Source organism: Salmo salar, chromosome 03 (genome assembly GCF_965601325.2).
Source record: "Salmo salar chromosome 03, fSalSal1, whole genome shotgun sequence".
Classification (NCBI taxonomy): domain Eukaryota; kingdom Metazoa; phylum Chordata; class Actinopteri; order Salmoniformes; family Salmonidae; genus Salmo; species Salmo salar.
In genome coordinates this window covers 56546671-56574221 of record NC_138293.1, presented here as the reverse complement: position 1 = coordinate 56574221, position 27551 = coordinate 56546671, and the positions used below count along the sequence as shown (strand labels likewise).

At 42.6% G+C, this 27551-nt stretch overlaps 2 protein-coding genes across 6 annotated transcripts in view; one reads left to right on the top strand and one right to left on the bottom strand.

The window, feature by feature from the left end:
* The window catches only part of prva (Parvalbumin alpha), a 42428-nt gene extending 40398 nt beyond the window's left edge, over window positions 1-2030 (top strand). The window contains 1 exon segment of one of the 2 annotated variants that reach the window (NM_001173764.1): window positions 59-2030. In NM_001173764.1, the coding sequence (NP_001167235.1) occupies window positions 59-84 (26 nt within the window). In that variant the 3' untranslated portion in view covers window positions 85-2030. 2 annotated transcript variants of the gene reach the window in all.
* LOC106600898 (BAR/IMD domain-containing adapter protein 2-like 2) lies at window positions 2025-27017 on the bottom strand. Of its 4 annotated transcripts, none has more exons than XM_014192661.3 (13): window positions 26763-27017; window positions 26395-26470; window positions 25662-25748; window positions 10772-10833; window positions 10391-10462; window positions 9386-9481; window positions 8769-8894; window positions 8097-8286; window positions 7598-7817; window positions 7255-7320; window positions 6897-7068; window positions 6251-6294; window positions 2025-4476 (listed from the first exon to the last, which is right to left on the bottom strand). In XM_014192661.3, exons 1-13 carry the CDS (start codon window positions 26814-26816, stop codon window positions 4398-4400), a joined length of 1344 nt encoding a protein of 447 aa, XP_014048136.1. In that variant the 5' UTR covers window positions 26817-27017; the 3' UTR covers window positions 2025-4397. The 4 variants fall into 4 exon arrangements, with proteins under 4 accessions (XP_014048136.1, XP_014048137.1, XP_014048139.1 ...); XM_014192662.3 differs by having other exon boundaries at window positions 6897-7065; XM_014192664.3 differs by having other exon boundaries at window positions 6897-7053.
* Window positions 27018-27551: the final 534 nt, after the last annotated feature.

The following is a 27551-nucleotide window of genomic DNA, read 5'->3' as shown; positions in this document are numbered from 1 at the left end:
ATTTTCCACAGACTCCACAGAGTGCTCTAACCTCTTGTCTCTCCTTGTTCTCTTTCAGAGTTCGTTGCCCTGGTGCACGAGTAATAGACACATCCCTAAACCGACTAGCGCTCCACCACCCGGCCCCGATATTCCCCCTCTCCAAGTCTGCAGCCTCCCCCACCTCATCCCTCCACCTGCCCTCACTGACACCCAGCTCTCTCCCACTCAAGCGCACTACTACTACTGCACTGGAGGAATGGGGTCGTGGCTCCCGCCCCCCACCCCGCTAACTTACCACTCTCCACCACTCCCACCCACAACCTATTTATTTTTTCCTTTTTATACAAAACGTATGTGTTTCTGTTTATGTATAGTTATCAGACCGCCTGGAAGGCCAATAACCTCAAGTTAAAATAATAATGTAGATATTTCAAAATGAGAGAAAGTCATTTTACTTCACCCTCCTTTTACTCTGTCCCTCTTCCCCCACTCTTTATCTTTATCTGTCCTTTGTTTCTGTCTCTATTTCAACTTTCTGGCATTGCTCCTTTCCTTTCTTCCCCTCTCTCCTTTGGTAATGAGCTGTTGTAAAAACACACCAAAAGATGAAGCTGTGAACGAACAAACTAAAATAAATTTAAAAAATGCCTCAAGAGCAACTGACTCACTCCGAATGCTTCCTCTGTTTGTCTCCTTCTCTTCTCCGATTGGGATTGCTGAGCGATTAGTGCTTTTTGAGGTCGGTTCGGTTTCGGTTTGATTACAAAAAAGTAATCGCGGTTTTTGATTTCGGTTTCAATAATATATTTAGCCTTATACTGCAGTGGGCTAAATCAGAGTCACACAGAGTGTTGGTTAAATAAATCTACTTTGAAACAAAAGTATACCCCTCATTCACATGTTTATGGGCTTAACAAAAATAAGACACCTGTACCATGTCAGATATAGAGTTGAAATGTATTACATTTTGAGTTTGCTTCCCAATATTACATCACAGACGACAGAAATATAGCAAAACAGTTTGACATAGATTTTCAGCGGCTTTTTTAAAAAGGATGTTAATGAATTGTGAAGTTATGAAAACTATTAATAACATTCCATCAATGAGGCCACTAGAGGGCAATTTGGTCCTTTGACTGCAGGAAAGGGGTACACATTAAATTCATTACGAAATAAAACAATTTTAATGATTTTAAAGCTTTTTAATGGAAATTACAAACCAAAAATAGTGAACATTATATTGTCAAAGCATTTCAAATATTCCATTGTCTCTGTCAGGTCCACATTGGGTAGACGTCCATTGAAAAATAGAAAATTACTATCATAATGATAACATATTTCAGTACATTACTTCATTTTTATCTGATGTCTTTATCATTTTTAAATCCTTAAAGTCATCATCTCATCTCTGCTCAAGTAGTAGCAGCCAGCCATCCCGACCATCTAACAGTATTTCTGTGCTTCATATACCGTACTGTCTTTAGTCATCCTATTTAGCTAGGCTAGCCTGTCTAATAATGTTGCAGAGCAGTCTGTTAAAAAAATAATTTTACTAGTTCTTCAAAGAAGGTAAGGCATACTTTCACAAATTGTCTCTGTTCCTCTCATCGTTGTGTTCTGTACATTCCTCTCATGCGGTCTATTTGGTCTGTGTGTATCAAATCCAAGCCGCGAAGTACAGACGCAATGGATTATGGTCATTGTAGTTAATTACCAAATTTCTGTGCTGAATTAGGTTTAATTATTGGCTTAATACTACAGCCAAGCGTCCCACATAGTTCTTGACTTGATTTTGCTCGTGAATATTGGATTTCTCTCTACAGAAACGGCGCGTTTGGGCTCACAAAAAAAAAAGAACTAAATGGAATTCAAATAAATGAACCGACGTCGGTTAATTGGTTGTTCAATACATTTCAGTTAATCGCTCAGCACTACCGATTGGCCCTCAATAACTAGAAAATAAATGTGTCAAATATCAACAGCAACTAAAAAACAGAATCAGAGGATGTGTTTCTGTCTGATTAAAGGAATTGGAAACAATGTGAAAAGCAGCTACCATTTTTATTCTAGCAGTAAAGTCAAAAGTCATTGTTTTGTTAGAGATATTACATTAGCTCAACACTCTCACATGTCAGCCATTTACATAGCTGGGTACACACTAAGGGTCATTTAGGTTAAGTATCCCCATTGGTGGATTAGAATTGACAAACCCTGGGTTCTTCACTAGAGTAGTAGGCCACCCTACTGCCTGCACGAGCAAACAAAAACAAATCTCATAGTACATTTACTAAAGGCACTGGACAAAACAGCACTGTTAAGTTAAGCGCTAAAACTCACTTGTCATAACAATCTACCTGCATGGCATTCCTAAGAGAAAGATTAGCTCACTGTGGTTCACTGTAGTTTAGAATCAAAGTGAAGTATTGGTTTAAATTGGCATACTGTTACTGTACAAGCAAAACTAAATGAAAGTGCTACTTGAAGAAAACAACGCAAAAAGCTTTGACAAAAACAACTACTTCTACCACGATATTTCCTGTACCTGACATGTACAGTTGAAGTCAGAACTTTACATACACCTTAGCCAAAAACATTTCAACTCAGTATTTCACAATTCCTGACATTTAATCTAGTAAAAATTCCCCGTCTTAGGTCAGTTAGGATCACCACTTTATTTTAAGAATGTGAAATGTCAAAATAATAGTAGAGAGAAGGATTTCAGCTTTTATTTCTTTCATCACATTCCCAGTGGGTCAGAAGTTTACATACACTTAATTAGTACTTGGTAGCATTGCCTTTAAATTGTTTAACTTGGGTGAAACGTTACGGTTAGCCTTCCACAAGCTTCCCACAATAACTTGGGTGAATTTTGGTCCATTCCTCTTGACAGAGCTGGTGTAATGGAATCAGGTTTGTAGGTCTCCTTGTACGCACACACTTTTTCAGTTCCGCCCACAAATTTTCTATAGGATTGAAGTCAGGGCTTTGTGATGGCCACTCCAATACCTTGACTTTGTTGTCCTTAAGCCATTTTGCCAGAACTTTGGAAGTATGCTTGAGGTCATTGTCCATTTGGAAGATCCATTTGCGACCAGGCTTTAACTTCCTGACTGATGTTTTGAGATGTTGCTTCAATATATCCACATAATTTTCCTACCTCATGATGCCATCTATTTTGTGAAGTGCACCAGTCCCTCCTGCCGCAAAGCACCCCCACAACATGATGCTGCCACCCCCGTGCTTCACGGTTGGGATGGTGTTCTTTGGCTTGCAAGCCTCCCACTTATTCCTCCAAACATAACAATGGTCATTATGGCCAAACAGTTCTATTTTTGTTTCATCAGACCAGAGGACATTTCTCCAAAAAGTACAATCTTTGTCCCCATGTGCTGTTGCAAACCATAGTCTGGGTTTTTTATGGCGGTTTTGGAGCAGCGGCTTCTTCCTTGCTGAGCGGTCTTTCAGGTTATGTCGATATAGGACTCGTTTTACTGTGGATATAGATACTTTTGTACCTGTTTCCTCCAGCATTTTCACAAGGTCCTTTGCTGTTGTTCTGGGATTGAATTAGTTTATCAGAAGCTTCTAAAGCCATGACATAATTTTCTGTAATGTTCCAAGCTGTTTAAAGGCACAGTCAACTTAGTGTATGTAAACTTCTGACCCACTGGAATTGTGATATTGTGAATTATAAGTTAAATAATCTGTCTGTAAACAATTGTTGGAAAAAGTACTTGTGTCATGCACAAAGTAGATGTCCTAACCAACTTGCCAAAACTATAGTTTGTTCACAAGAAATGTGTGAAGTGGTTGAAAAAATGAGTTTTTTATGACTCCAACCTAAGTGTATGTAAACTTCAGACTTCAACTGTATATAAAGTCAGAAAATATTCCTGATTCTGAATAAAAGTGCATGAATGAGCGCCATAAAAGATTTGTCTCACTAATTAAATAAAACGTATTAATGCACTTGCCAGATAAATCAGTCCACCAAGCATCTGTTAGGGTTTCTGGCATCTTACATTGCCCCCCGAACTTCCTTTATCACTGTAATCATCCGATAAACTCCATCATATTTTTAAATAACCAACTGTACAAGATTGGTATCAGGAGCTGCTTAGAGAAAGTTTGGGGCAGTTTTAATTAAGACAGTTTTCAACACTTTGGGAAGATTTGGGGCAGTTTTAGGGCATCAACCCTAAAACCCCTGCTGCATTTGCATGACTACATTTCAGACACCTGCCAGATCTCACAACGCCTGGATAGGTATTTATTTAACATATCAGAGAATCATATGATATAGCAGTCGACTGCACAGTCGATAACGCGGAATGAAACCATTTGTTGATGGAATGCAATGACTGAAATGTAGTCGAACTGGAACGCGCCCAATACCTCCCAAGGGCGTGACCTCTTCACCGACGGAGCCGTGGCGCAGATCTGTCATCGGTGGACGTGGGCTTCAGCTTGACAGTGGCGAAAGGGTTGGTGCCCCTATACAACAAAGACAGTGAGAGAACAGAGATATGTTAGCTCACGCATTATATTTAAACGAGCCTGAAAGAAAACCGAAACACACGTAGTTTGTTAACCAGCATAAACAGTCCAGAATGATGATTTCCCATGAAATAATCAAGTTGTCGTTTATTTGGATGAACAGAGTGTACAGCAGCACTAACCCAACGCACAGCGGCGCCTCTCCAAAACTAACTGACCCAGCATGGCCCAGCATCATCACATACAGCAACTCATTTGCATAACATTTTGTGATAAAATTAGAGACATTTGAATGTGTACGCAGATTACAATATCTCCAACAAGCTCTCACAGTCTCACTGCAGAATTAGAAATTTTTCCACGTTCTCCAAACGTCAAATTTTGAAGTTGCTCCAAATGTTTTTGACACCCTGGGTTGACTCCTGCTGCTCTGTATCGTTCCATTCCTCCAAACGTCAAATTTCAAAGTTAAGGGATGAGTTTAGCCACTCATTCCAAAGGTTAAGGTAAGGGTTAAGGTTTGGGATAGGGTTAAAACTTTAAGTTTAGGCACTCATTCTGAATGGTTACAGCGGCAATCAGCAATTGCTACATCCATTTTTGGACTTATACATGTATGATATGTACCCATTGATTCTTGAAGAATATAACTTAGAAATGCCTCAGGAGCTTAGTTCAACTGTCTTACCCCAGTAGAACTTAAAATATCAGCTTGTTTTGCTCAACATTTGTAAACAAAGAAAATGTTAACATGGTTAAAACTCTAATTTTGATATCATGGATGGTCAGTCTTTGCATCCATAGTCTGTCTATGAATTCGAGAGTGATTGCATTTCTCCAGCCCCATCCCTCAGCTTTTTACCAAAACAGTGGCAGGGAGTCCTCTTTGTTATTGTTTCTACTGCTGATTGCTGCTTTAAGGTAAGGGTTTAGGTTTTGGATAGGTTATATACAGTGCCTTCGGAAAGTATTCAGACCCCTTGACTTTTTCCACATTTTGTTACATTACAGATCTGGGGAAGGGTACCAAATCATTTCTGCAGCATTGAAGGTCCCCAAGAACACAGTATCCTCCATCATTCTTAAATCGAAGAAGTTTGGAACCACCAAGACTCTTCCTTAAACTGGCCGCCCGGCCAAACTGAGCAATCGGGGAAGAAGGGCCTTGGTCTGGGAGGTGACCAAGAACCCGATGGTCACTCTGTGACAGATCTCTAGAGTTCTTCTGTGGAGATGGGAGAATCTTACAGAAGGACAACCATCTCTGCAGCATCAATCAGGCATTTATGGTAGAGTGGCCAGACGGAAGCCACTCCTCAGTAAAAGGAATTAGCAAAAACGTCAAAAAAACTGTTTTTGCTTTTTCATTATGGGGTATTGTGTGTAGATTGATGAGGGGAAAAAAACTATTTAATCAATTTTAGAATATGGTTATAACCTAACAAAATGTGGAAAAAGTTAAGGGGTCTGAATACTTTCCGAAGGCACTCTGTATAAAAAAACTGTGTCCACAACTGGGATCGAACACACAACCTTCTGACCCAGAATCATGGGATTACACCCAGGCACCACGCCCTAGAAAAACCCAAGCCTACTTGACGGTAATAGCGTTCACTGTTGCCCATAGTTGCCGGTTTTGATGGCATTTCCCTCGGGACATGGATAAACATCCAATTTCGACGTCAATCTTGAACGATCTCTCTAGATATCACTTCTTAGTAATGAATAAACACAAATAGGACTGATGAGAACCGCAATGGCTGTTCCTTACTTTGGGAAGAGGTTTGGCCCAGGTCCACCATGGCGCTCTCCTCTCTGCAAGGGGAGGAAAGAACACAACTTTAAAGGTATTCCAACCCATGCAAACATTTTTACATATATAGCTGTAACCCAGAGAGGGGGGCAGAGCATCTACGGGTGTGCAATCCACACCATGCAAAGATCCAACACCATGCAAACACACACACAAACAGACACACACTCACACACTCCTCACCCCCCTACACTGTCAGCAGCTGGAGCTTCCCCCCTGCATCCACCAGAAGGAGGGCTGTGGCGTCATAGAGAACAGCACATTGCCACAGTGCCCCTGCTGGCCGGAGGACAAACATGCAGCGGATTTTAAATACTAATTTCTCTAACCTTTTCAGCTTTAACTCCATTCTAACTAGCTTTTACTATAGCTAGCTTTTCATTACTTGTTATGCCTCACCAAAAACCTGAATAGGAATGACTTTCACTCAGAGACTTTCCTCAGACTATCATGTTAACAATAACAAACCAACATTGATTTATTAGAAACACCACGTTAGTGTCGTACAGCAGGCTCACCATAGAGTAAACAGTGTAAACACTAGACTTTAAGAACTTCATGGCCAACATCGATCCTCAGTGATCATTCACCCAGGCAGCATTACCTTATTGTCAGAGTGAGTCTCCGCCCTTCTCTCCATGCTGGGTGTGATTGGACGCATCTCTGTCTGTCTATTGGGTGGAGGCGGCGGCGGGGGCGGGGGTCTACCGTGGCTGCTGCTTCCTGATTGGTCCAGCAGGTTGTCCATACTGTGGGCGCTCCTAAGGGTGGAGCTACTAAAGGGTCAAAGGTCACCAAAAGTCAAAACAGCATTAGCATCAGCAACTCATTAGCAACTATCTCTTAAAGGGACAGTTCACCCAAATTTCCCCTCAAGGGAAATTATAAGCAAATTATAATTTCCCTTGAGGGGAAATTTGGGTGAACTGTCCCTTTAAGAGACAGTGGAGCTAGTGGATCACCTGGAGCCAGTTGATCTAGGGGCCTCCTCCAGTGTCCCCACATAGGCAGCTGGGAACCAGCCCTGACTGTGGGGGGAAGCAGAGAAGAGATACATTTCTATGAGTTTCTATGAAGGACAGAGAGCTATGGCATGCTAGCATTCAGCACATTTCATAAGCAAGTAGGCTAAAAAATATATATATTAAAATGGTATTTTACATTTTCTGGTTCATATCCCAAAGACTACAGTATCAAGTGGAGTATCTCTTGAACGGATTTAAGTTTTCCTTATACAATGTTGTTCTGTGAGGGCAGCTTTGCCTTGAAGGCAGGAGCATCTCTCTCTCCCTCCCTCTCCCTCACCGTGAGCTGCTCTCTGCCCGGCCGTAGAGCCAGCCGTTACGGGGCTCCTGCACCAGCACGCTCACCACCTCCCCCCGGGAGAAGGGCAGCATGGTGGGGCTGTTGGAGTTAGCGGGGTGGGATACCAGAGCTCTCATAGGTCTCCCTCCTCCACCTCCACCCAGTCCTAGGGACTCGCCAAATGAGCTGGAGCGGGAACGGGTGTTCTGGGGTGATGGGCCTGGGGGGGTGAAGGGTGAGAGGGGAGGAAGGAGAGGGGAGAGGATGTGTGAACATCAGAGGGTCAGGAAGGCAGGTCATAGGAGAGGAAAGACACCTGAACACCATGAGTATGGTATGTACATTGTATTTATCCAGATGGACGTAACCTGTTTTAGCATGGACATTGCCATTGATGGCTTCCACCAAAGTTGTCAACTGGGCACGAAGATGAGTACTCTATTTAACACTATAGGTTTGGTATACTGTAGTGTAGATATACAGTATATCATGCCCCCACCTCTGGAGGGCACTCTTCCCAGAGGCTGCTCCTCTTTGCCTGACCATTGGCTCCCCCTGTCCTCCTCCCTCATTCTGGATGTGTTGTCCTGGTCCAGGCGAGAAGGGTTCCGGGATCCAGGTCGTCTGGTGGCGTTGACCTGGTCTCTCCATCCATCAGCTATCTGCTGTAGGCCTCCCCCTGCCCCTGTCTGGCCCATCGAAAACACACACGTTACATTACTTTCATTCACCTTGTTTACTCATTGGCTTTAATCTAGTCAGGAAACTCACTCTCTTCTCTCTTACTTAACACTCTCTCTCAAAAAATAAAAACAGAACGCAACACACTAGGTGGTGCCTCTACTTATTCATTCCCTTCAAATCCACAAATTGGAGATTTGGAAAAGGAAAAGGCCAGGAGCAGGTTGTCATATTGCAAACCAGCCACGGTTCTTTCTATGATGAATGTGTTTTATGACAGTAATGGAGAGGGTGGTCCTCTGTAGCTCAGTTGGTAGAGCATGGCACTTGCAATGCCAGGATAGTGGGTTTGCTTCCTGGGACCATCCATATGTAAAATGCATGCATCCCTGACTGTAAGTCGGTTTGGATAAAAGTGTCTGCTAAATAGCATATTATTGAGTGTGTATGATTAAATGAGACTGTAGTACAATGAACTAAGCTACACTACCTTGTTCATGAGGTAGATGATGGACTGAGTGAGACCACAGTGTTTCTCAGCCAGGAAACGGTATCGCCTTTCTTCCTCCATCAGAGCCTCGCGCTGACTCTCCCTCAGGAAGTGAATGTACTCATCCTGTGAGCACACATGCAATGTGTAAATATAGAACTTCCTCTGACACAGACACGCACTGTGTAAATACTTTACAGAAATGTAATAGCGTTCTCCCTGGTGCACTCTTAATCTTTATATTTTATTTATTTTACTCATACTCTTTCTGACACGCACGCACGCGCACACACACACACACACACACACACACACACACACACACACACACACACACACACACACACACACACACACACACACACACACACACACACACACACACACACACACACACACACACACACACACACACACACACACACACACAGAGGCTGTTGAGGGGGGGACAGATCATAATAATGGCCGGAACAGAGCAAATGGAATGGCATCAAACACATGGAAACCAGGTGTTTGATACCATCCCACCTGTTACGCTCAAGCCATTACCATGAGCCCGTCCTCCCCAATTAAGGTGCCACCAACCTCCTCTGGCACACACACACAAACACACACACATTGAGTGGATTGACCTGGTGAGCCCCTCTCCTCAGCTGCCTCTCCAAAGATATGGCCTGGATCTGTACCTCCATCTCATATTGCCTCCTGCTGCCCTGGAGGACACATTACATCAATGTCAGATACATTTACAATGAGTGTACAAAACATTAATGACATAGACTGACCAGGTGAATCCAGGTGAAAGCTATGATCCCTTATTGATCTCACCTGTTAAATCCACTTCAATCAGAGTTGATGAAGGGGAGCAGACAGGTTAAAGAAGGATTTTTAAGCCTTAAAACAGTTGAGAGATGGATTGTGTATGTGTGCCATTAAGAGGGTGAATGGGCAAGACAAAAGATTTAAGTGCCCTTGCCAGACGCACCAGTTTGAGTGTTTCAAGAACAAAGGACATCTGTGGGAAGCATTGGAGTCAACATGGGCCAGCATCCCATGTTGTTGTTGACTCCCATTGGAGTCAACATGGGCCCCAATTTGTTGGGGCATGTAGTCCATGTCCCAACAAATTGAGTGTGTTCTAAGGGCAAAAGGGGGTACAACTCAATATTAGGAAGGTGTTCCTAATGTCTTGTACACTCAGTGTATACATAATAACACCACCATAGTCTTCATGTAAAAGTATCAATAAGGAATGGTCCAGGAGTAAATAACACTTTGTTTGATCCTCACACAAAGCATCAAACTTGGAGCACTGCCCACTACATTCAGTCTGTTTGCCAGTCCATGAGCTTTACTACACAACTTCTGTACTGTCAACACAAGGGGCTACAGTATGTGAAAGGAGTATTTTTTTAGTTAACTAGGCAAGTCAGTTAAGAACAAATTCTTATTTTCAATGACGGCCTAGGAACAGTGGGTTAACTGCCTGTTCAGGGACAGAACGACAGATTTGTACCTTGTCAGCTCAGGGATTTGAACTTCCAACCTTTCGGTTACTAGTCCAAAGCTCTAACCGCTAGGCTACCCTGCCGCCCCATATGTGAATGAGAGTGGCTACTCACTGCTATGTAGTCCCTATCCAGTTTGACATTGTTGTTCATCTCCTGTAGCACCTCAGTGTGGAACCAGCGGAACTAGAGCAACACAGAGAATGGTTATTATGATCGCAGTAGTCGAAACACCACTGGTAAGCCAAAAAATCACATCTCAAATTGTCCGATTATAGAATCAACTGTGTTGTTACGCCATCTAGTAAAATATACAGTACAACATATTAATAAGTGGGTTGCTTAGTTGTGAGTTGTTTTGACAGGTGTACCTACAACCCCAGGTACAATTAATTACAATACACTCGTAATTCTTCATTTTGAATTCTAATACAGTACAAGAACTAGTGCAGTGCCACTGTTCTACTGTTTGATGAGGAGTGTAAAGTAACCTACTATTCCTTCCAGTTCAGTAGTGAGACGCTTCTGGTTCTCTGAAATCTGAATCAGGACATCTCCTGGGAGACACAATGAGAAATGATCATAGGCAGACATTAAGACACACACACACACACACACACACACACACACACACACACACACACACACACACACACACACACACACACACACACACACACATCCCAGAAAGAGAGACACACAGTGTCAGAACACACATACGCTCCTTCCCCGCCACCCCTCACACACACACACACTGAATGAGAGCCTGCTTTTATAATCTTTAACAACATCCCAAGGCGCATCTCTCTGACTACACTGTAAGACGTTTCTGTAATTTCAACAGTAAAACACGGTAGAATTCACAGTAAAATATCGTAAACGTGTTTTAAAGCACGTTGTAAGAGTTTTCTGTCATTTTACATTTACATTTCACATTTCTGTCATTTAGCAGATGCTCTTATCCAGAGCGACTTACAGTTAGTGTATTCATCCTAAAACAGCTAGGTGGGTCAACCACATATCACAGGCATAGCAAGTACATTTTTCCTCAATAAAATAGATATCAGAAAAATTCAGAGGTAGAAAGATGGCCGAGGACTCTGCTGTCCTAGATTCAGGGGGAAGCTGGTTCCACCATTGGGATGCCAGAACAGGGCTGAGTGGGAGCTGCCCACCCGTAGGGTTGGGAAGGCCAAAAGACCAGAGGTGGCAGAACAGATTGCTCAGGTTGGGGTGTAGGGTTTAAGTGTAGCCTGAAGATAGGAAGGGGCCGTTCCTCTTCCTGCTCCTTAGGCAAGCACCATGGTCTTGTAGTGGATGTTAGTTTCGACTGTAAGCCAGTGGAGTGTTAGGAGGAGCGGGATGACATGGGAGAACTTGGGAAGGTTAAATACCAGGCGGACTTCAGCGTTCTGTTAAAGTTGCAGGGGTTTGATGGCACAAGCCAGTAAAACACTGTAGAATGCACAGAAACATACCTTAAATGTGTTTTACAGAATACATGATGGTGCATTGTGGGAAAATGCTGTGGGCGGGGAAAGAATCTCATTAACATATTTTAAGGCATGCCTTGTAAGAAGCTCTAGTTGAGTGAGAATGTTCTACCCCCAGAGAATACAGTAATATACAAACTTTGTCCCAAAAATGTACAGTAACTTACTGGTCAATTTCTGCCAGTAATTCACTGTTATGCAAAATACTGTATCATACTGCATTTTTGGAGCGCAAAAACTTTTTTAACACCAGTGGGTGCATGGTGTTGTCCTTAACCAGGCCACTGATTGACTGAGCCACAATTTTCTGCCCGGTAACAGGAGACGGATGAAACCAGTTTCTAAAGATTGTTGACATATTTTTAGGTGTGACTTGTAAGAGGCTGTATTTGTTGCACCCATTAGTGAGAATGCTGTATGAATTTAACTGACATATTATAATCAATAAATCAACTGTATTTATAAAGCCCTTTTTAAATCAGCAGATGTCACAAAGTGCTATACAGAAACCCAGCCTTAAACCCCAAACAGCATGCAATACACGTAAAATTGACCAGGTTTTCCAGAAATCCCAATTGGAAGATTCCTGGAAATCCTCCAACCAGGATTTTTTGAAAATCAGTACATTTGGGGAAAGTTACTGGATCTTTGAAAACCTACTTGCTAGCCTGATGTGTGTGGCCTGTAAACCATGTGTTTCAGGCCACTGTATTAAGGTAAAGCTAGACCTCAAAATAAGGACTATCTAATGTATTTTCATAGAATTTCATTATAATGATAACATTATCCTATTAACTCACTTGGTGAAGACCAAATTACTGAAAATGAACGAATTCAACAACCGTGTCTCTTTTGCCCTGCAGTTACTGTCAGTTTCGAAGCCTTTGTTAAGGCCCAAAGTACAAGTGATATAAATCACCAAATATCAGTTGGTATGCTGTAATATAGAATTACATTTTCACTATTAGCAATTGCTGAATAGCTTTTCAGTACAATTCAACAATAAAGTACTGTATTGCTCTTTTGCTGTAAAAAAAATATTGCTGTGGTAAAATATTGTGGGAGGGAGAAGAATCGCTGGCTCATTAACATACAAGGCGTGAACCCTTGACTTTTTTCGCATTTTGTTACATTACAGCCTTTTTCTAAAATGGATGAAATAGTTTTTTTCCCTCATCATTCTACACACAACACCCCACAATGACAAAGCAAAAACCAAGCCATGAGGTCGAAGGAATTGTCCGTAAAGTTCCAAGACAGGATTGGGTGAAAGCACAGATCTGGGGAAGGATACCAAAAGATGTCTGAGGCATTGAAGGTCCCCAACAACACAGTGGCCTCCATCATTCTTAAATGGAAGAGGTTTGGAACCACCAAGACTCTTCCTAGAGCTGGCCGCCTGGCCAAACTGAGCAATCGGGGGAGAAGGGCCTTGGTCAGGGAGGTGACCAAGAATATAAATAGTAAAGTAAAGTACAGATCCCCCAAAAAACGACTTAAGTAGTACTTTCAAGTATTTTTTACTTAAGTACTTTACACCATTTGACAGTAATTGATTAGCTATCTAGACTCTGAAAACTCCATTCACTACCCCACAAGTATCACTAACAAACCAATTACTGTCGAATCAAGTAACGCTACTGTTCAAATATGCAAAGAATTGCTAAACTAGCTAGCTAACTTAAGACTAACGTTAGCTACTTTCAGTAACGTCAGCTCAATTAGTTAGCTACCGTATCTGTTGAAAAACAAAGCTTGATAGCTGAATTACATTTTTTTCCAATTTATAGAAGATAGGAAATTCTTGAGAAAGAGGGCTAGAGATGCAGATCACCAAACACAGAGTGAGACGGTAGTTGTATTTGCAGGAGTAAGTGAATAGATTATGTGTGTGTGTTTATAATACAATTATTTAGCATCTAGCTATATAGATGGGTTGCCTGACAACGTCACGAAAACGATGTGCGCACTTCCATGGGGCAGAAGTCAGCATGTTGTGATTCTGGATTGCCAGATTGCTAGCAAGAATGACAAACTGCCATGTGAGGAATCGTAAGTGACTCATTTCAGCATTTTCTGTCATGTTATTGATACCATGTCTTGTTTTGACTGATTTCATGTCAATGCAAATATTCGCTAGTTAGCTAACCAACAACTGTAACAATGTATTTGAGACAACAAGTGGTCATTGTGCAAATGTATTCGTTTGCAATAAACATTGGAGACGAAATATAGTTTACATGTCAACTATATAAGCCAACCTTATCTGTTTTGCCCCATGGTTGAATGCATGTCGATTTTCTTGCTAAAGTGACAGAGAGAGAATGAACACAGGTATTGTTGCTAGTGAAGGGTAAGATAGTTGAATGTTAATCAGGTTTAAGATTGAGTGAACTGCTAATATCAATACGGAACAGAAATTATCCCAGATTTTACCTTTAGATCAATTCAGGTAAACATTATTTCAAATCAAATCAAAGTTTATTTGTCACGTGCGCCGAATACAACAGGTGTATACCTTACAGTGACATGCTTATTTACAGGCTCTAACCAATAGTGCAAAAAGGTATTAGATGAACAATAGGTAAGTCAAGAAATAAAACAACAGTAAAAAGACAGGCTCTATACAGTAGCGAGGCTATAAAAAATAGCAAGGCTACATGCAGACACAGGTTAGTCAGGCTGATTGAGGTAGTATGTACATGTAGATATAGTTAAAGTGACTATGCATATATGATAAACGGAGAGTAGCAGCAGCGTAAAAAGAGTGTTGTTCATATTGCTTCTGTGTGTGTTCGTCAGTTGTTACGGCACTAATATTATGCCGTCTGTAATAATATAGGGGATCCAGAAAAGCAGATATTCAGAAAGCAAGGAAGAGAGGGGAGCGAGAGAGAAGAGCAGACAGGACAGAGAGAGAACACAGGAAAACATAGAGCTACTAGCTACTAGGTTGTTAGCACCGGCCTGCTAACTGTATGAATCGCAGTGTCCCCAGCCAGCCCAACCACTCACTGGACCCATATGTTTACTTGGCTACGCATGCCTCTCTAATATCAATATGCCTCGTCCATTACTGTCCTGGTTAGTGATTACTGTCTTATTTCACTGTAGAGCCTCTAGCCCTGCTCAATATGCCTTAACCAACCATGTTGTTCCACCTCCTACATATGCAATGACATCACCTGGTTTAAACGTCTCTAGAGACTATATCTCTCTCATCATTACTCAATGCCTAGGTTTACCTCCAATGTACTCACATCCTACCTTACTTTTGTCTGTACACTATGCCTTGAATCGATGCTACCGTGCCCAGAAACCTGCTCCTTTAACTCTCTGTTCCGAATGTGCTAGACGGCCAGTTCGTATAGCCTTTAGCCGTACCCTTATCCTACTTCTCCTCTGTTCCTCTGGTGATGTAGAGGTTAATCCAGGTTCTGCAGTGCCTAGCTTCACTCCCACTCCCCAGGTGCTCTCATTTGTTGACTTCTGTAACCATTAAAGCCTTGGTTTCATGTTAACATTAGAAGCCTACTCCCTAAGTTTGTTTTACTCACTGCTTTAGCACACTCTGCCAACCCGGATGTCTAAGCCGTGTCTGAATCCTGGCTTAGGAAAACCACCAAAAACCCTGAAATCTCCATCACTAACTATAACTCTTTCCACCAAGACAGAACTGCCAAAGGGGCTGGTGTTGCAATCTACTGCAAAGATAGCCTGCAGAGTTCTGTATTACTATCCAAGTCTGTACCCAAACAATTCAAGCTTCTACTTCTAAAAATGCACCTTTCCAGAAACAAGTCTCTCACTGTTGCCGCTTGCTATAGACAACCCTCTGCCCCCAGCTGTGCCCTCGACAACATATGTGAATTGATTGCCCCCCATCTATCTTCAGAGCTCGTGCTGCTAGGTGACCTAAACTGGGACATGCTTAACATCCCGGCCATCCTACAATCTAAGCTTGATGCCCTCAGTCTCACACAAATCAATGAACCTACCAGGTACAACCCCAAATCCGTAAACACGGGCACCCTCATAGATGTCATCCTAAATAACTCGCCCTCCAAATACACCTCTGCTGTTTTCAATCAAGATCTCAGTGATCACTGCCTCATTGCCTGCATCCGTAATGGGTCTGCGACCAAACGACCACCCCTCATCACTGTCAAACGCTCCCTAAAACACTTCTGCGAGCAGGCCTTTCTAATTGACCTGGCCGGGGTATCCTGGAATGTCATTGACCTCATCCCATCAGTAGAGGATGCCTGGTTATTTTTTTAAAGTGCCTTTCTCACCATCTTAAATAAGCATGCCCCATTCAAAAAATGTAGAACTAGGAATAGATATAGTCCTTGGTTCACTCCAGACCTGTCTGCCCTTGACCAGCACAAAAACATCCTGTGGCGTTCTGCATTAGCATCGAACAGCCCCCGTGATATTCAACTTTTCAGGGAGGTTAGGAACAAATATACACAGGCAGTTAGGAAAGATAAGGCTAGCTTTTTCAAACAGAAATTTGCATCCTGTAGTACAAACTCCAAAAAGTTTTGGGACACTGTAAAGTCCATGGAGAATAAGAGCACCTCCTCCCAGCTGCCCACTGCTCTGAGGCTTGGAAACACTGTTACCACCGATAAATCCACTATAATTGAGAATTTCAATAAGCATTTCTCTACGGCTGGCCATGCTTTCCACCTGGCTACCTCTACCCCGGTCAACTGCCCGGCACCCTCCACAGCAACCCGCCAAAGCCCCCCACCATTTCTCCTTCACCCAAATCCAGATAGCTGATGTTCTGAAAGAGCTGCAAAATCTGGACCCCTACAAATCAGCCGGGCTAGACAATCTGGACCCTCTCTTTCTAAAATGATCTGCCGAAATTGTTGCAACCCCTATTACTAGCCTGTTCAACCTCTCTTTTGTATCGTATGAGACTCCCAAAGATTGGAAAGCAGCTGCGATCATCCCCCTCTTCAAAGGGGGTGACACTCTAGACCCAAACTGCTACAGACCTATATCTATCCTTCCCTGTCTTTCTAAGGTCTTTGAAAGCCAAGTTAACAAACAGATTACCGACCATTTCGAATCCCACCGTACCTTCTCTGCTATGCAATCTGGTTTCAGAGCTGGTCATGGGTGCACCTCAGCCAAGCTCAAGGTCCTCAACGATATCATAACCGCCATCGATAAGAGACATTACTGTGCAGCCGTATTGATCGACCTGGCCAAGGCGATCGACTCTGTCAATCACCACATTCTTATTGGCAGACTCGACAGCCTTGGTTTCTCAAATGATTGCCTCGCCTGGTTTACCAACTACTTCTCTGACAGGGTTCAGTGTGTCAAATCGGAGGGCCTGTTGTCCGGACCTCTGGCAGTCTCTATTGGGGTGCCACAGGGTTCAATTCTCGGGCCGACTCTCTTCTCTGTATACATCAATGATGTCGCTCTTGCTGCTGGTGATTCTCTGATCCACCTCTATGCAGACGACACCATTCTGTATACTTCTGGCCCCTCTTTGGACACTGTGTTAACTAACCTCCAGACGAGCTTCAATGCCATACAACTCTCCTTCCGTGGCCTCCAACTGCTATAAAACGCAAGTAAAACTAAATGTATGCTATTCAATCGATCACTGCCCACACCTGCCCGCCCATCCAGCATCACTACTCTGGACGGCTCTGACTTAGAATACGTGGACAACTACAAATACCTAGGTGTCTGGATAGACTGTAAACTCTCCTTCCAGACTCACATTAAGCATCTCCAATCCAAAATTAAATCTAGAATCGGCTTCCTATATCACAACAAAGCATCCTTCACTCATGCTGCCAAACACACCCTCGTAAAACTGACTATCCTACCGATCCTCGACTTCGGTGATGTCATCTATAAAATAGCCTCCAACACTCAACAAATTGGATGCAGTCTATCACAGTGCCATCCGTTTTGTCACCAACGCCCCATTCACTACCCACCACTGCGACCTGTACGCTCTCGTTGGTTGGCCCTCGCTGCATACTCGTCGCCAAACCCACTGGCTCCAGGTTATCTACAAGTCTCTGCTAGGTAAAGCCCAGCCTTATCTCAGCTCACTGGTCACCATAGCAGCACCCACTTGTAGCACACGCTCCAGCAAGTTTATCTCACTGGTTACCCCCAAAGCCAATTCCTCCATTGATCGCCTTTCCTTCCAGTTCTCTGCTGCCAATGACTGGAACGAACTGCAAAAATCACTGAAGCTGGAGACTGATATCTCCCTCGCTAGCTTTAAGCACCAGCTGTCAGAGCAGCTCACAGATCACTGCACCTGTACATAGCCCATCTACCTCATCCCCATACTGTATTTATTTATTTATCTTGCTCCTTTGCACCCCAGTATCTCTACTTGCACATTCATCTTCTGCACATCTACCATTCCAGTGTTTAATTGCTATATTGTAATTACTTTGCCACCATGGCCTATTTATTGCCTTAACTCCCTTATCTTACCTCATTTGCACTCACTGTATATTTTTATTTATTTATTTTGATTTCACCTTTATTTAACCAGGTAGGCTAGTTGAGAACAAGTTCTCATTTGCAACTGCGACCTGGCCAAGATAAAGCATTGTCACGTCCTGACCAGTATAAGGGTTATTTGTTATTGTAGTTTGGTCAGGACGTGGCAGAGGGTATTTGTTTTATGTGGTTCGGGGTGGTGTTTTTGGTAGAAGGGTATTTGATTTATGTATTCCGGGTTTTTTGGGCACTGTTCCTTGTTTATGCATTTCTATGTTTAGTCTAGTTAGTTGTATTTCTGTTTAGGTTAATGCGGGGTTGGACTCTCAATTGGAGGCAGGTGCTTTCTCGTTGCCTCTGATTGAGAGTCCTATATATGGGTATGTGTTTGGTTTAGTGTTTGTGGGAGATTGTGTCTTGTTTTGTGTATGTGAGCCTTACAAGACTGTTTGGTTGTTCGTGCGGTTTTTCCGTGTTTATTATTTTGGTGTTCACTTTATTTTATAAATAAATATCAAGATGAGCATCCACATCCCTGCTGCGTTTTGGTCCTCCTTTCCCGACGACAACCGTGACAAGCATAGTAATTCGACACATATAACAACACACGGAATAAACAAAACATACAGTCAATAATACAGTAGAACAAAAGAAAACAAAGTCTATAGACAATGAGTGCAAATGAGGTAAGTTAAGGCAATAAATAGGCCATGGTGGCGAAGTAATTACAATTTAGCAATTAAACACTGGAATGGTAGATGTGCTTTATCTTGGCCAGGTCGCAGTTGTAAATGAGAACTTGTTCTCAACTAGCCTACCTGGTTAAATAATATACACTGCTCAAAAAAATAAAGGGAACACTTAAACAACACATCCTAGATCTGAATGAAATAAATAATCTTATTAAATACTTTTTTCTTTACATAGTTGAATATGCTGACAACAAAATCACACAAAAATAATCAATGGAAATCCAATTTATCTACCCATGGAGGTCTGGATTTGGAGTCACTCAAAATTAAAGTGGAAAACCACACTACAGGCTGATCCAACTTTGATGTAATGTCCTTAAAACAAGTCAAAATGAGGCTCAGGAGTGTGTGTGCCTCCACGTGCCTGTATGACCTCCCTACAACGCCTGGGCATGCTCCTGATGAGGTGGCGGATGGTCTCCTGAGGGATCTCCTCCCAGACCTGGACTAAAGCATCCGCCAACTCCTGGACAGTCTGTGGTGCAACGTGGCGTTGGTGGATGGAGCGAGACATGATTTCCCAGATGTGCTCAATTGGATTCAGGTCTGGGGAACGGGCGGGCCAGTCCATAGCATCAATGCCTTCCTCTTGCAGGAACTGCTGACATACTCCAGCCACATGAGGTCTAGCATTGTCTTGCATTAGGAGGAACCCAGGGCCAACCGCACCAGTATATGGTCTCACAAGGGGTCTGAGGATCTCATCTCGGTACCTAATGGCAGTCAGGCTACCTCTGGCGAGCACATGGAGGGCTGTGCGGCCCCCCAAAGAAATGCCACCCCACACCATGACTGACCCACCGCCAAACCGGTCATGCTGGAGGATGTTGCAGGCAGCAGAACGTTCTCCACGGCATCTCCAGACTCTGTCACGTCTGTCACGTGCTCAGTGTGAACCTGCTTTCATCTGTGAAGAGCACTGGACGCCAGTGGCGAATTTGCCAATCTTGGTGTTCTCTGGCAAATGCCAAACGTCCTGCACGGTGTTGGGCTGTAAGCACAATCCCCACCTGTGGACGTCGGGCCCTCATACCACCCTCATGGAGTCTGTTTCTGACCGTTTGAGCAGACACATGCACATTTGTGGCCTGCTGGAGGTCATTTTGCAGGGCTCTGGCAGTGCTCCTCCTGCTCCTCCTTGCACAAAGGCGGAGGTAGCGGTCCTGCTACTGGGTTGTTGCCCTCCTACGGCCTCCTCCACGTCTCCTGATGTACTGGCCTGTCTCCTGGTAGCGCCTCCATGCTCTGGACACTACGCTGACAGACACAGCAAACCTTCTTGCCACAGCTCGTATTGATGTGCCATCCTGGATGAGCTGCACTACCTGAGCCACTTGTGTGGGTTGTAGACTCCGTCTCATGCTACCAGTAGAGTGAAAGCACCGCCAGCATTCAAAAGTGACCAAAACATCAGCCAGGAAGCATAGGAACTGAGAAGTGGTCTGTGGTCCCCACCTGCAGAACCACTCCTTTATTGGGGGTGTCTTGCTAATTGCCTATAATTTCCACCTGTTGTCTATTCCATTTGCACAACAGCATGTGCAATTTATTGTCAATCAGTGTTGCTTTCTAAGTGGACAGTTTGATTTCACAGAAGTGTGATTGACTTGGAGTTACATTGTGTTGTTTAGGTGTTCCCTTTATTTTTTTGAGCAGTATATATATATATATATATATATATATATATATATATATATATATATATACAGACTATATATATTTTATTAAAGTGCCATTATTTAGTATGCATTGTATAAATTGACTAGTCATCCATTTATCAAAGTGGCCAGTGATTGTGTCTTTCTGAGTTAGTGATTGCTGATTAGCAAATCAGCAGTCTGATGGCCTTGAGATAGAAGCTGTTTTTGTCTCTCAGTCCCAGCTTTGATGCACCTGTACTGACCTCGCCTTCTGGATAGTAGGGTGTGAATAGGTAGTTTGCGTTGTGCAGACCGCATCACCCTCTGGAGAGCCTTGCGGTTGAGGGTGGTGCAGTTGCCATACCAGGCTGTGATACAGCCCGACAGGATGCTCTCGATTGTGCATCTGTAAAAGTCTGTCAGGGTTTTGGGTGACAAGGCGCTGTTGCGCCTTCTTCACCACACTGTCTGTGTGAGTGAACCATTTCAGTTTGTCTGTGATGTGTACGCAGAGGAACTTAAAACTTTCCACCTTCTCAACTGCTGTCCCTTCAATGTGGATCGAGGGGTGCTCCCTCTGCTGTTTCCTGAAGTGCACGATCATCTCCTTTTGTTTTGTTGACGTTGAGTGAGAGGTTGTTTTCCTGACACCACACTCCGAGTGCTCTCACCTCCTCCCTATAGGCTGTCTCGTCGTTGTTGGTAATCAAGCCCACTGCTGTTGTGTCGTCTGCAAACTTGATGATTGAGTTGGAGGTGTGCATGGTCACGCAGTCGTGGGTGAACAGGGACTACAGTAGGGGGCTGAGCACGTACCCTTGTGGGGCCCCAGTGTTGAGGGTCAACGAAGTGGAGATGTTGTTTCCTACCTTCACCACCTCGGGGTCGGCCCGTCAGAAAGTCCAGGACCCAATTGCACAGGGTGGGGTTGAGACCCAGGGCCTCCAACTTGATGATGAGCTTGGAGGGTACTATGGTGTTGAATGCTGAGCTGTAGTCAATGAATATCATTCTTACACAGGTATTCCTTTTGTCCAGGGGGATAAGGCAGTGTGCAGTGTGATGGCGATTGCGTCGTCGGTGGACCTATTGGGGCAGTATGCAAACTGAAGTGGGTCTAGGGTGGCCGGTAAGGTGGAGGTGATATGATCCTTGACTAGTCTCTCAAAGCACTTCATGATGACAGAAGTGAGTGCTACGGGCGGTAGTCATTTAGTTCTGTTATCTTTGCCTTTGCCTGGTCTGCGCATGCTTTGAGGACACGGCTAGGGATGTTGTCCCTATTCATGGCTTTATTATGTGTGCCGGTCGTCGGGAACAAGGCTACAGAAAAATCGGCATGTATAAATACAAACTGTACAAAAATACAAACGCAACATGCAACAATTTCAAAGATTTTACTGAGTTACAGTTCATATAAGGAAATCAGTCAATTTGAATGAATGAATTAGGACCTAATCCATGGATTTCACATGACTGGGAAGATAATATTTTAGTCAGGCAATGTCCACGTTATTCTCACATATTTTAGAATGTAATAATAATGTGAATATCAAGGCCTAAAAAAATAATATGTTAAAGTGGTAATAGTGTAATTTTTCTTTAACACTTTTTGCATGGATGGGCGTTCTATATTAGGCCCTATATGTACAATTACATAGATTATACAATTGTATAACATTCAGGTCCTTGAAAATTACAATGAAGTGCTTGAAAAAGTCCCTTAAAGTCCTTGAATTAGACTTGCCAATGTCTGTATGAACCCCGCTTAAAGAATGTATAGTCCTAGGCCTATGTTGTTGTATAGGTAGAGTTATTGGCCAATTTGCATATATTCACTTTTATTCCTCTAAGTACACATGTTGAACTGCATAAAAAAACATTTGATTTTTTTTTCAATCCATTTAGACATTTTTATCCCACATTGGTCAATTATCTTTTAGAAAGACCCATATACCGTATACAGTCACTTTTTTGCACTTACTCTCTTGCACTGTCTCTATGCACAGACACTGGACTCTACCCACACCCTCCCACATACTTACACTGACACCCCAACACACATACACACTACATATCCCCACACACATATAACATGCACACACACTCACATATACACACACTTTCTCACTCACCACAGATGCTGCTGCTAGTTACTTTACCCCTACCTATACAGCGCCTTCAGAAAGCATTCACACCCCTTTGCTTTTTCCTGATTTTGTTGTGTTACAGCCTGAAGTTAAAATTGATTCAATTAAGATTTAGTGTCACTGATCTACACACAATATCCTATAATATCAATGTGGAATTTTGTTTTTATGAACATTTTAGAAATGAATGCAAAAATGTATAGACACGATGTCTTGAGTCAATAAGTATTCAACCCCTTTGTTTATGTGAAGCCTAAATACATTCAGGAGTAAAAAAAAGTGCTTAACAAATCACAATCAGTTGCATGGACTCATTCCGTGTTCAATAATAGTAGTTAACATGATTTTTGAATGACTACCCAATCTCTTTACCATACACATTCAATTATCTGTAAGGTCCCTCAATTCCAGTAGTGAATTTGAGCATGGTGAAGTTATTAATTCGGCTTTGGATGGTGTATCAATTAACCCAGTCACTACAAGGATACAGGTGTCCTTCCTAAATCAGTTGCCCGGAGAGGAAGGAAACTGCTCAGGGATTTCACAATGAGGCCAAAGGGGATTTTAAAACAGTTACAGAGTTTAACAACATTGTAGTTATTCCACAATACTAGTGAAAAGAGGGACGCTTGTACAGAATACAAATATGAAAAAATATGCATCCTGTTTGCAACAAGGCACTTAAGTACTACTGCAAGAAATGTGGCAAAGAAATGAACTTTTTGTCCTGAAAACAAAGCATTATGTTTGGGGCAAATCCAACACAACACTGAGTACCACTCTTCATATTTTCAAGCATGGTGGTGGCTACATCATGTTATGGGTATGCTTGTCATATGCAAGGACTAGGGATTTCTTTAGAATAAAAAGAAACGGAATAGAGCTACTGTAAGCACAGGCAAAATCCTAGAGGAAAACCTTGTTCAGTCTGCTTTCCCCCAGACACTGGGAGACGAATTCACCTTTCAGCAGGACAATAACCTAAAACACAAGGCCAAATTTACACTGGAGTTGCTTAACAAGACAACATTGAATGTTCCTGAGTGGCCTAGTTACAGTTTTGAATTAAATCCACTTAAAAATCTATGGCAAGACTTAAAAATGTCTGTCTAGAAATTATCAACAATTAACTTGACCGTTTGAAGAATGTTAAAAAGAATATTGAGCAAATATTGTACAATCCAGGTGTGCAAAGCTCTTAGACTTACCCAAAAAGACTCACAGCTGCTAAAAGTGCTTCTACAAAATATTGACTCGGGGGGGGGGGGGGGGGGGGGAATATTTACATAAATTAGATATTTCTTTATTTCACTTTCAATAAATTTGCAAAATATATAAAAACATGTAAATTTAATAAATTTTGAATTCAGGCTGTAACACAACAAAATGTGGAATAAGTGGAGGGGTATGAATACTTTCTGAAGGCACTAGATAGATAGGAGCTTTATAGATATATCTGACCATTTTATAAATGGTATAATTGCGTGATATGATAGCATTTTGGACACCACAAGTGTTTATCCAGATAATGAAAAAGCACACGCGAAAAAGAAAATTGCCATGATCATGAGCAAAGTCATTGTAGCCTATCATTCCACTTCCCATGTGAGAACCATGAGCACGGGCTGACTTGGCGTTGCTGCCAGTAAGTTACTGTATATTTTACAGGAAATGTTTTGCAATGTGGGAGTCCAATCAGTGAATGCTCAACTACACTGAGCCCTTTTGCTATGTGGGTTTCCATAGCCAACCTTACATTCAAATGTAAGATCTTAATTTGAGCCAGTTTCCTACAGAAGGAAAATAACCCAGCAGCAACAGGAAATGTGAATTATTATGTAGAATTAATGGACTTTTTTGTAGGGGTTGATACATTTTCCGTAAGGTAAAATCATGTCTGAAAGTGGAAATTACAAATTTCAGAAGCCTTTTTAAACCTCAAATACAGTACATGTTTTACATTTCAGGAAAATTCTCGTGCAACAGGGTGATCAAATTAAGATCCTACATCTGTAACGCCTTTTAGCCTGAGTGGCTTGGTTCAGGCTGGGTTAAATGAACTAAACAGGACCCACAGCCTGTTACACTCTATTATGCATATGGCTCTGAAGACTACCTGTCGGTCTGTCACCTGATTCCACTGCTATAGTACAGATAACACCCCCTAACAAGGGCTCCGGTTACATTATACCTCTTATTAGCATTATGAGGGAAATGGGAAGACTGACTCTGGACCAGTTGTTATGGTTAGACTCATGCACAGGTTGTCTTGTTATCTCAAAATGCATCAACATTACAGTCACACTGATGTGGGCAAAGTTAATTTTAATTAATATTCCACTATGGGGTAAAAATAACAGATATATGCACCTATGCCCTCTATAACTCTGCTCTATACAAACAGGAACAGACATACTGTGTATGGCACAACAACAAAAAACTCACATGCATACACCACAACTGCTATTCAACCCAACCCAGTGTCCACCCTCTGTCACATATGCACATGCACATACGCCCTCGTCTAAGAAAGCTCCAGAGGTATTGTGACGGTAAAAGGAAGTGTACCAATGTGCTGCCTGTCAGGTAAACTTTGCTCTGTGTGGTTCGGTGAAGGACACTGCATTGATTGGGGTAATAACCACAACCATAAACAGCACAAAGGACCCATACAGTACATTGGTCCTTCGTGTTTCTCTAGCTTTGTTCCTGCATCTCTACCTTTCTCATACTCTTTAACTGACCTGACACACACGCAGACACGCACACGTAATGTACACATGTGCACGCACACACACACACACACACACACACACACACACACACACAGTGAATGAAGAGATTCTTACCAATGGAGCGAGACGACATGGTGTGGAAGGCCTGCTCCCCTATCTTAGCAAGAGTGCTGAAGTAAGCCTCACTGGTCACAGCAAGGGCTAAACACATACAGAAACAAACAAGCAATTGAATTTCATATCCAGTTGATATGATTCACTTTTCTGACATGCCAGAGTTAGACTCATGTCAGTAAAAGCACAACAAACACATGAATCTGAAAGCAGCAAATTGCAGAAAGGTTGTTTAATATGCATCGACAGATTCATCTATAATTCATTCAAATAGCTGGGCCCATCACATATACGTGTTCCATATTTCCATATCTCATTGATTTGGAGTGGAAAATGACTGCTGCAGACAGAACATAAACTGGACAGACACATTTACATTCAGCAGTTCAACCAATAGAAACATGTGTAGATTATATTATGTCCTATAGGTTCATCGTAATAAACATCCCCAAGTGATATGGCAGTACTTTACAAGGGAAACCTGATGAACTCTGTTGACAAAATGAAAAGTAATTTGTATTTATTTCCAGGTTTGTTGTGTAGAAGGGAAGAGATGTGGAAGCTTTGTATAGTTCTGAGAAGGACCTCTAGTATAAATCAGAGTCATATAGTGTATGTATGACTCTGCTGAGAATGACTATTTTGTCACAATGTACTCTATTTTATTGGAATGCTTCATCGTATTCAAATGCATGCCACAAAGGTCATCGGTTTCACTTCCTTTCTTTCTCACCTTGGAAAGCCTGCATGTAGCTGTTTCCCAAAGACACTAGCTTCTGTAGACTTGGGTTGAACTGATCCATCAGGCTCTGTTGACACACACACACACACACACACACACACACACACAGAGAGAGACAGAGAGAGACACACACACAGTGAGACATTGAAAGGTGTGGTGCTTAACTTGAACAGTAAGCTGTATAGATATACCCTGTTCATAAGTCATATTGTATTTATCCATAGAATACAGTACTGCTCACAAGTATAGTGCGCCAAATTGAACAGAATATACAAACAACAAATGTGCATTGAGATTAGTTGAAGCTTATATCTAGAACTACGCTACAATTGTCAAGAGTTCAAACCAATCTCACTCACCGCATATATGCCCAAAGTAGAGCGATGCAACTGGTCGCAGTTTTGTCCAGACATTCTGACTCTCAAAGTGTTCCCACTGGCTGCCTATGAAACGTTTAATCTATTTATTTATACGTTGTGAAACATAAGGTGACAGTCCCGAAAGTGCCCTATCCGTATCAACGCGGATGTTCTAATTCACAGGAAACTGGGCGAGGAGCAGAACAGAACGTGTGAGTAATTGACACTGGAGCTCAGAGAGGACTGTTGTCAATTATTAATCAAGTCAAAGCTATAAACGACTCAACAACACAGAACACGCAGCGACTAGTGACCTAAGCTTTACAAAGATAGGTTAGCTGTGTAAGTAGGGGCCTTAAATGGCCATTTTCATTATCTCCATTGCAATACCAGCGTCTACATATGTGAAAACTGCATTTCTACGTTTTGTAGAAAAATATATAAAGTTCTACCCGATGACATCATCAAAAGTTAAAACATTTTAAAGATAGTGATTTTCAAACACTATGGGTTAAAGGTGACGTGGGAAGCAAGAAAATACAGATTCCTCTGGCTAGAAACTAGTTGCAGGCTTAGAAAATCTGTCACGCCTGCTCCCGCTCCCCCTCGAGCGCCAGGCTGCCGGCTTGTCAGGCTCCCACGCCTCAGTGGGTTTGGCAGGCTCCCATCCCGCGTCATGCCTCAGCCGGCTCGTCAGGCTTCCACGCCTCAGCCGGCTCATCGGGCTCCCATGCCTCAGCCAGTTCATCAGGCTCGCCCAGGTGGGAAGACGGGTGGCGCCCCTAGAGG

Coding starts and splice junctions, on each gene's coding strand:
- LOC106600898 (XM_014192661.3), bottom strand. CDS start 26,816: ATGTCTGGACAAAACTGCGACCAGTTGCATCGCTCTACTTTGGGCATA. Junction 25,749..26,394: donor CTACATGCAGGCTTTCCAAG/GTGAGAAAGAAA, acceptor GTATGTGTTTAG/CCCTTGCTGTGACCAGTGAG. Junction 8,287..8,768: donor TCATCTACCTCATGAACAAG/GTAGTGTAGCTT, acceptor TCGATGGGCCAG/ACAGGGGCAGGGGGAGGCCT.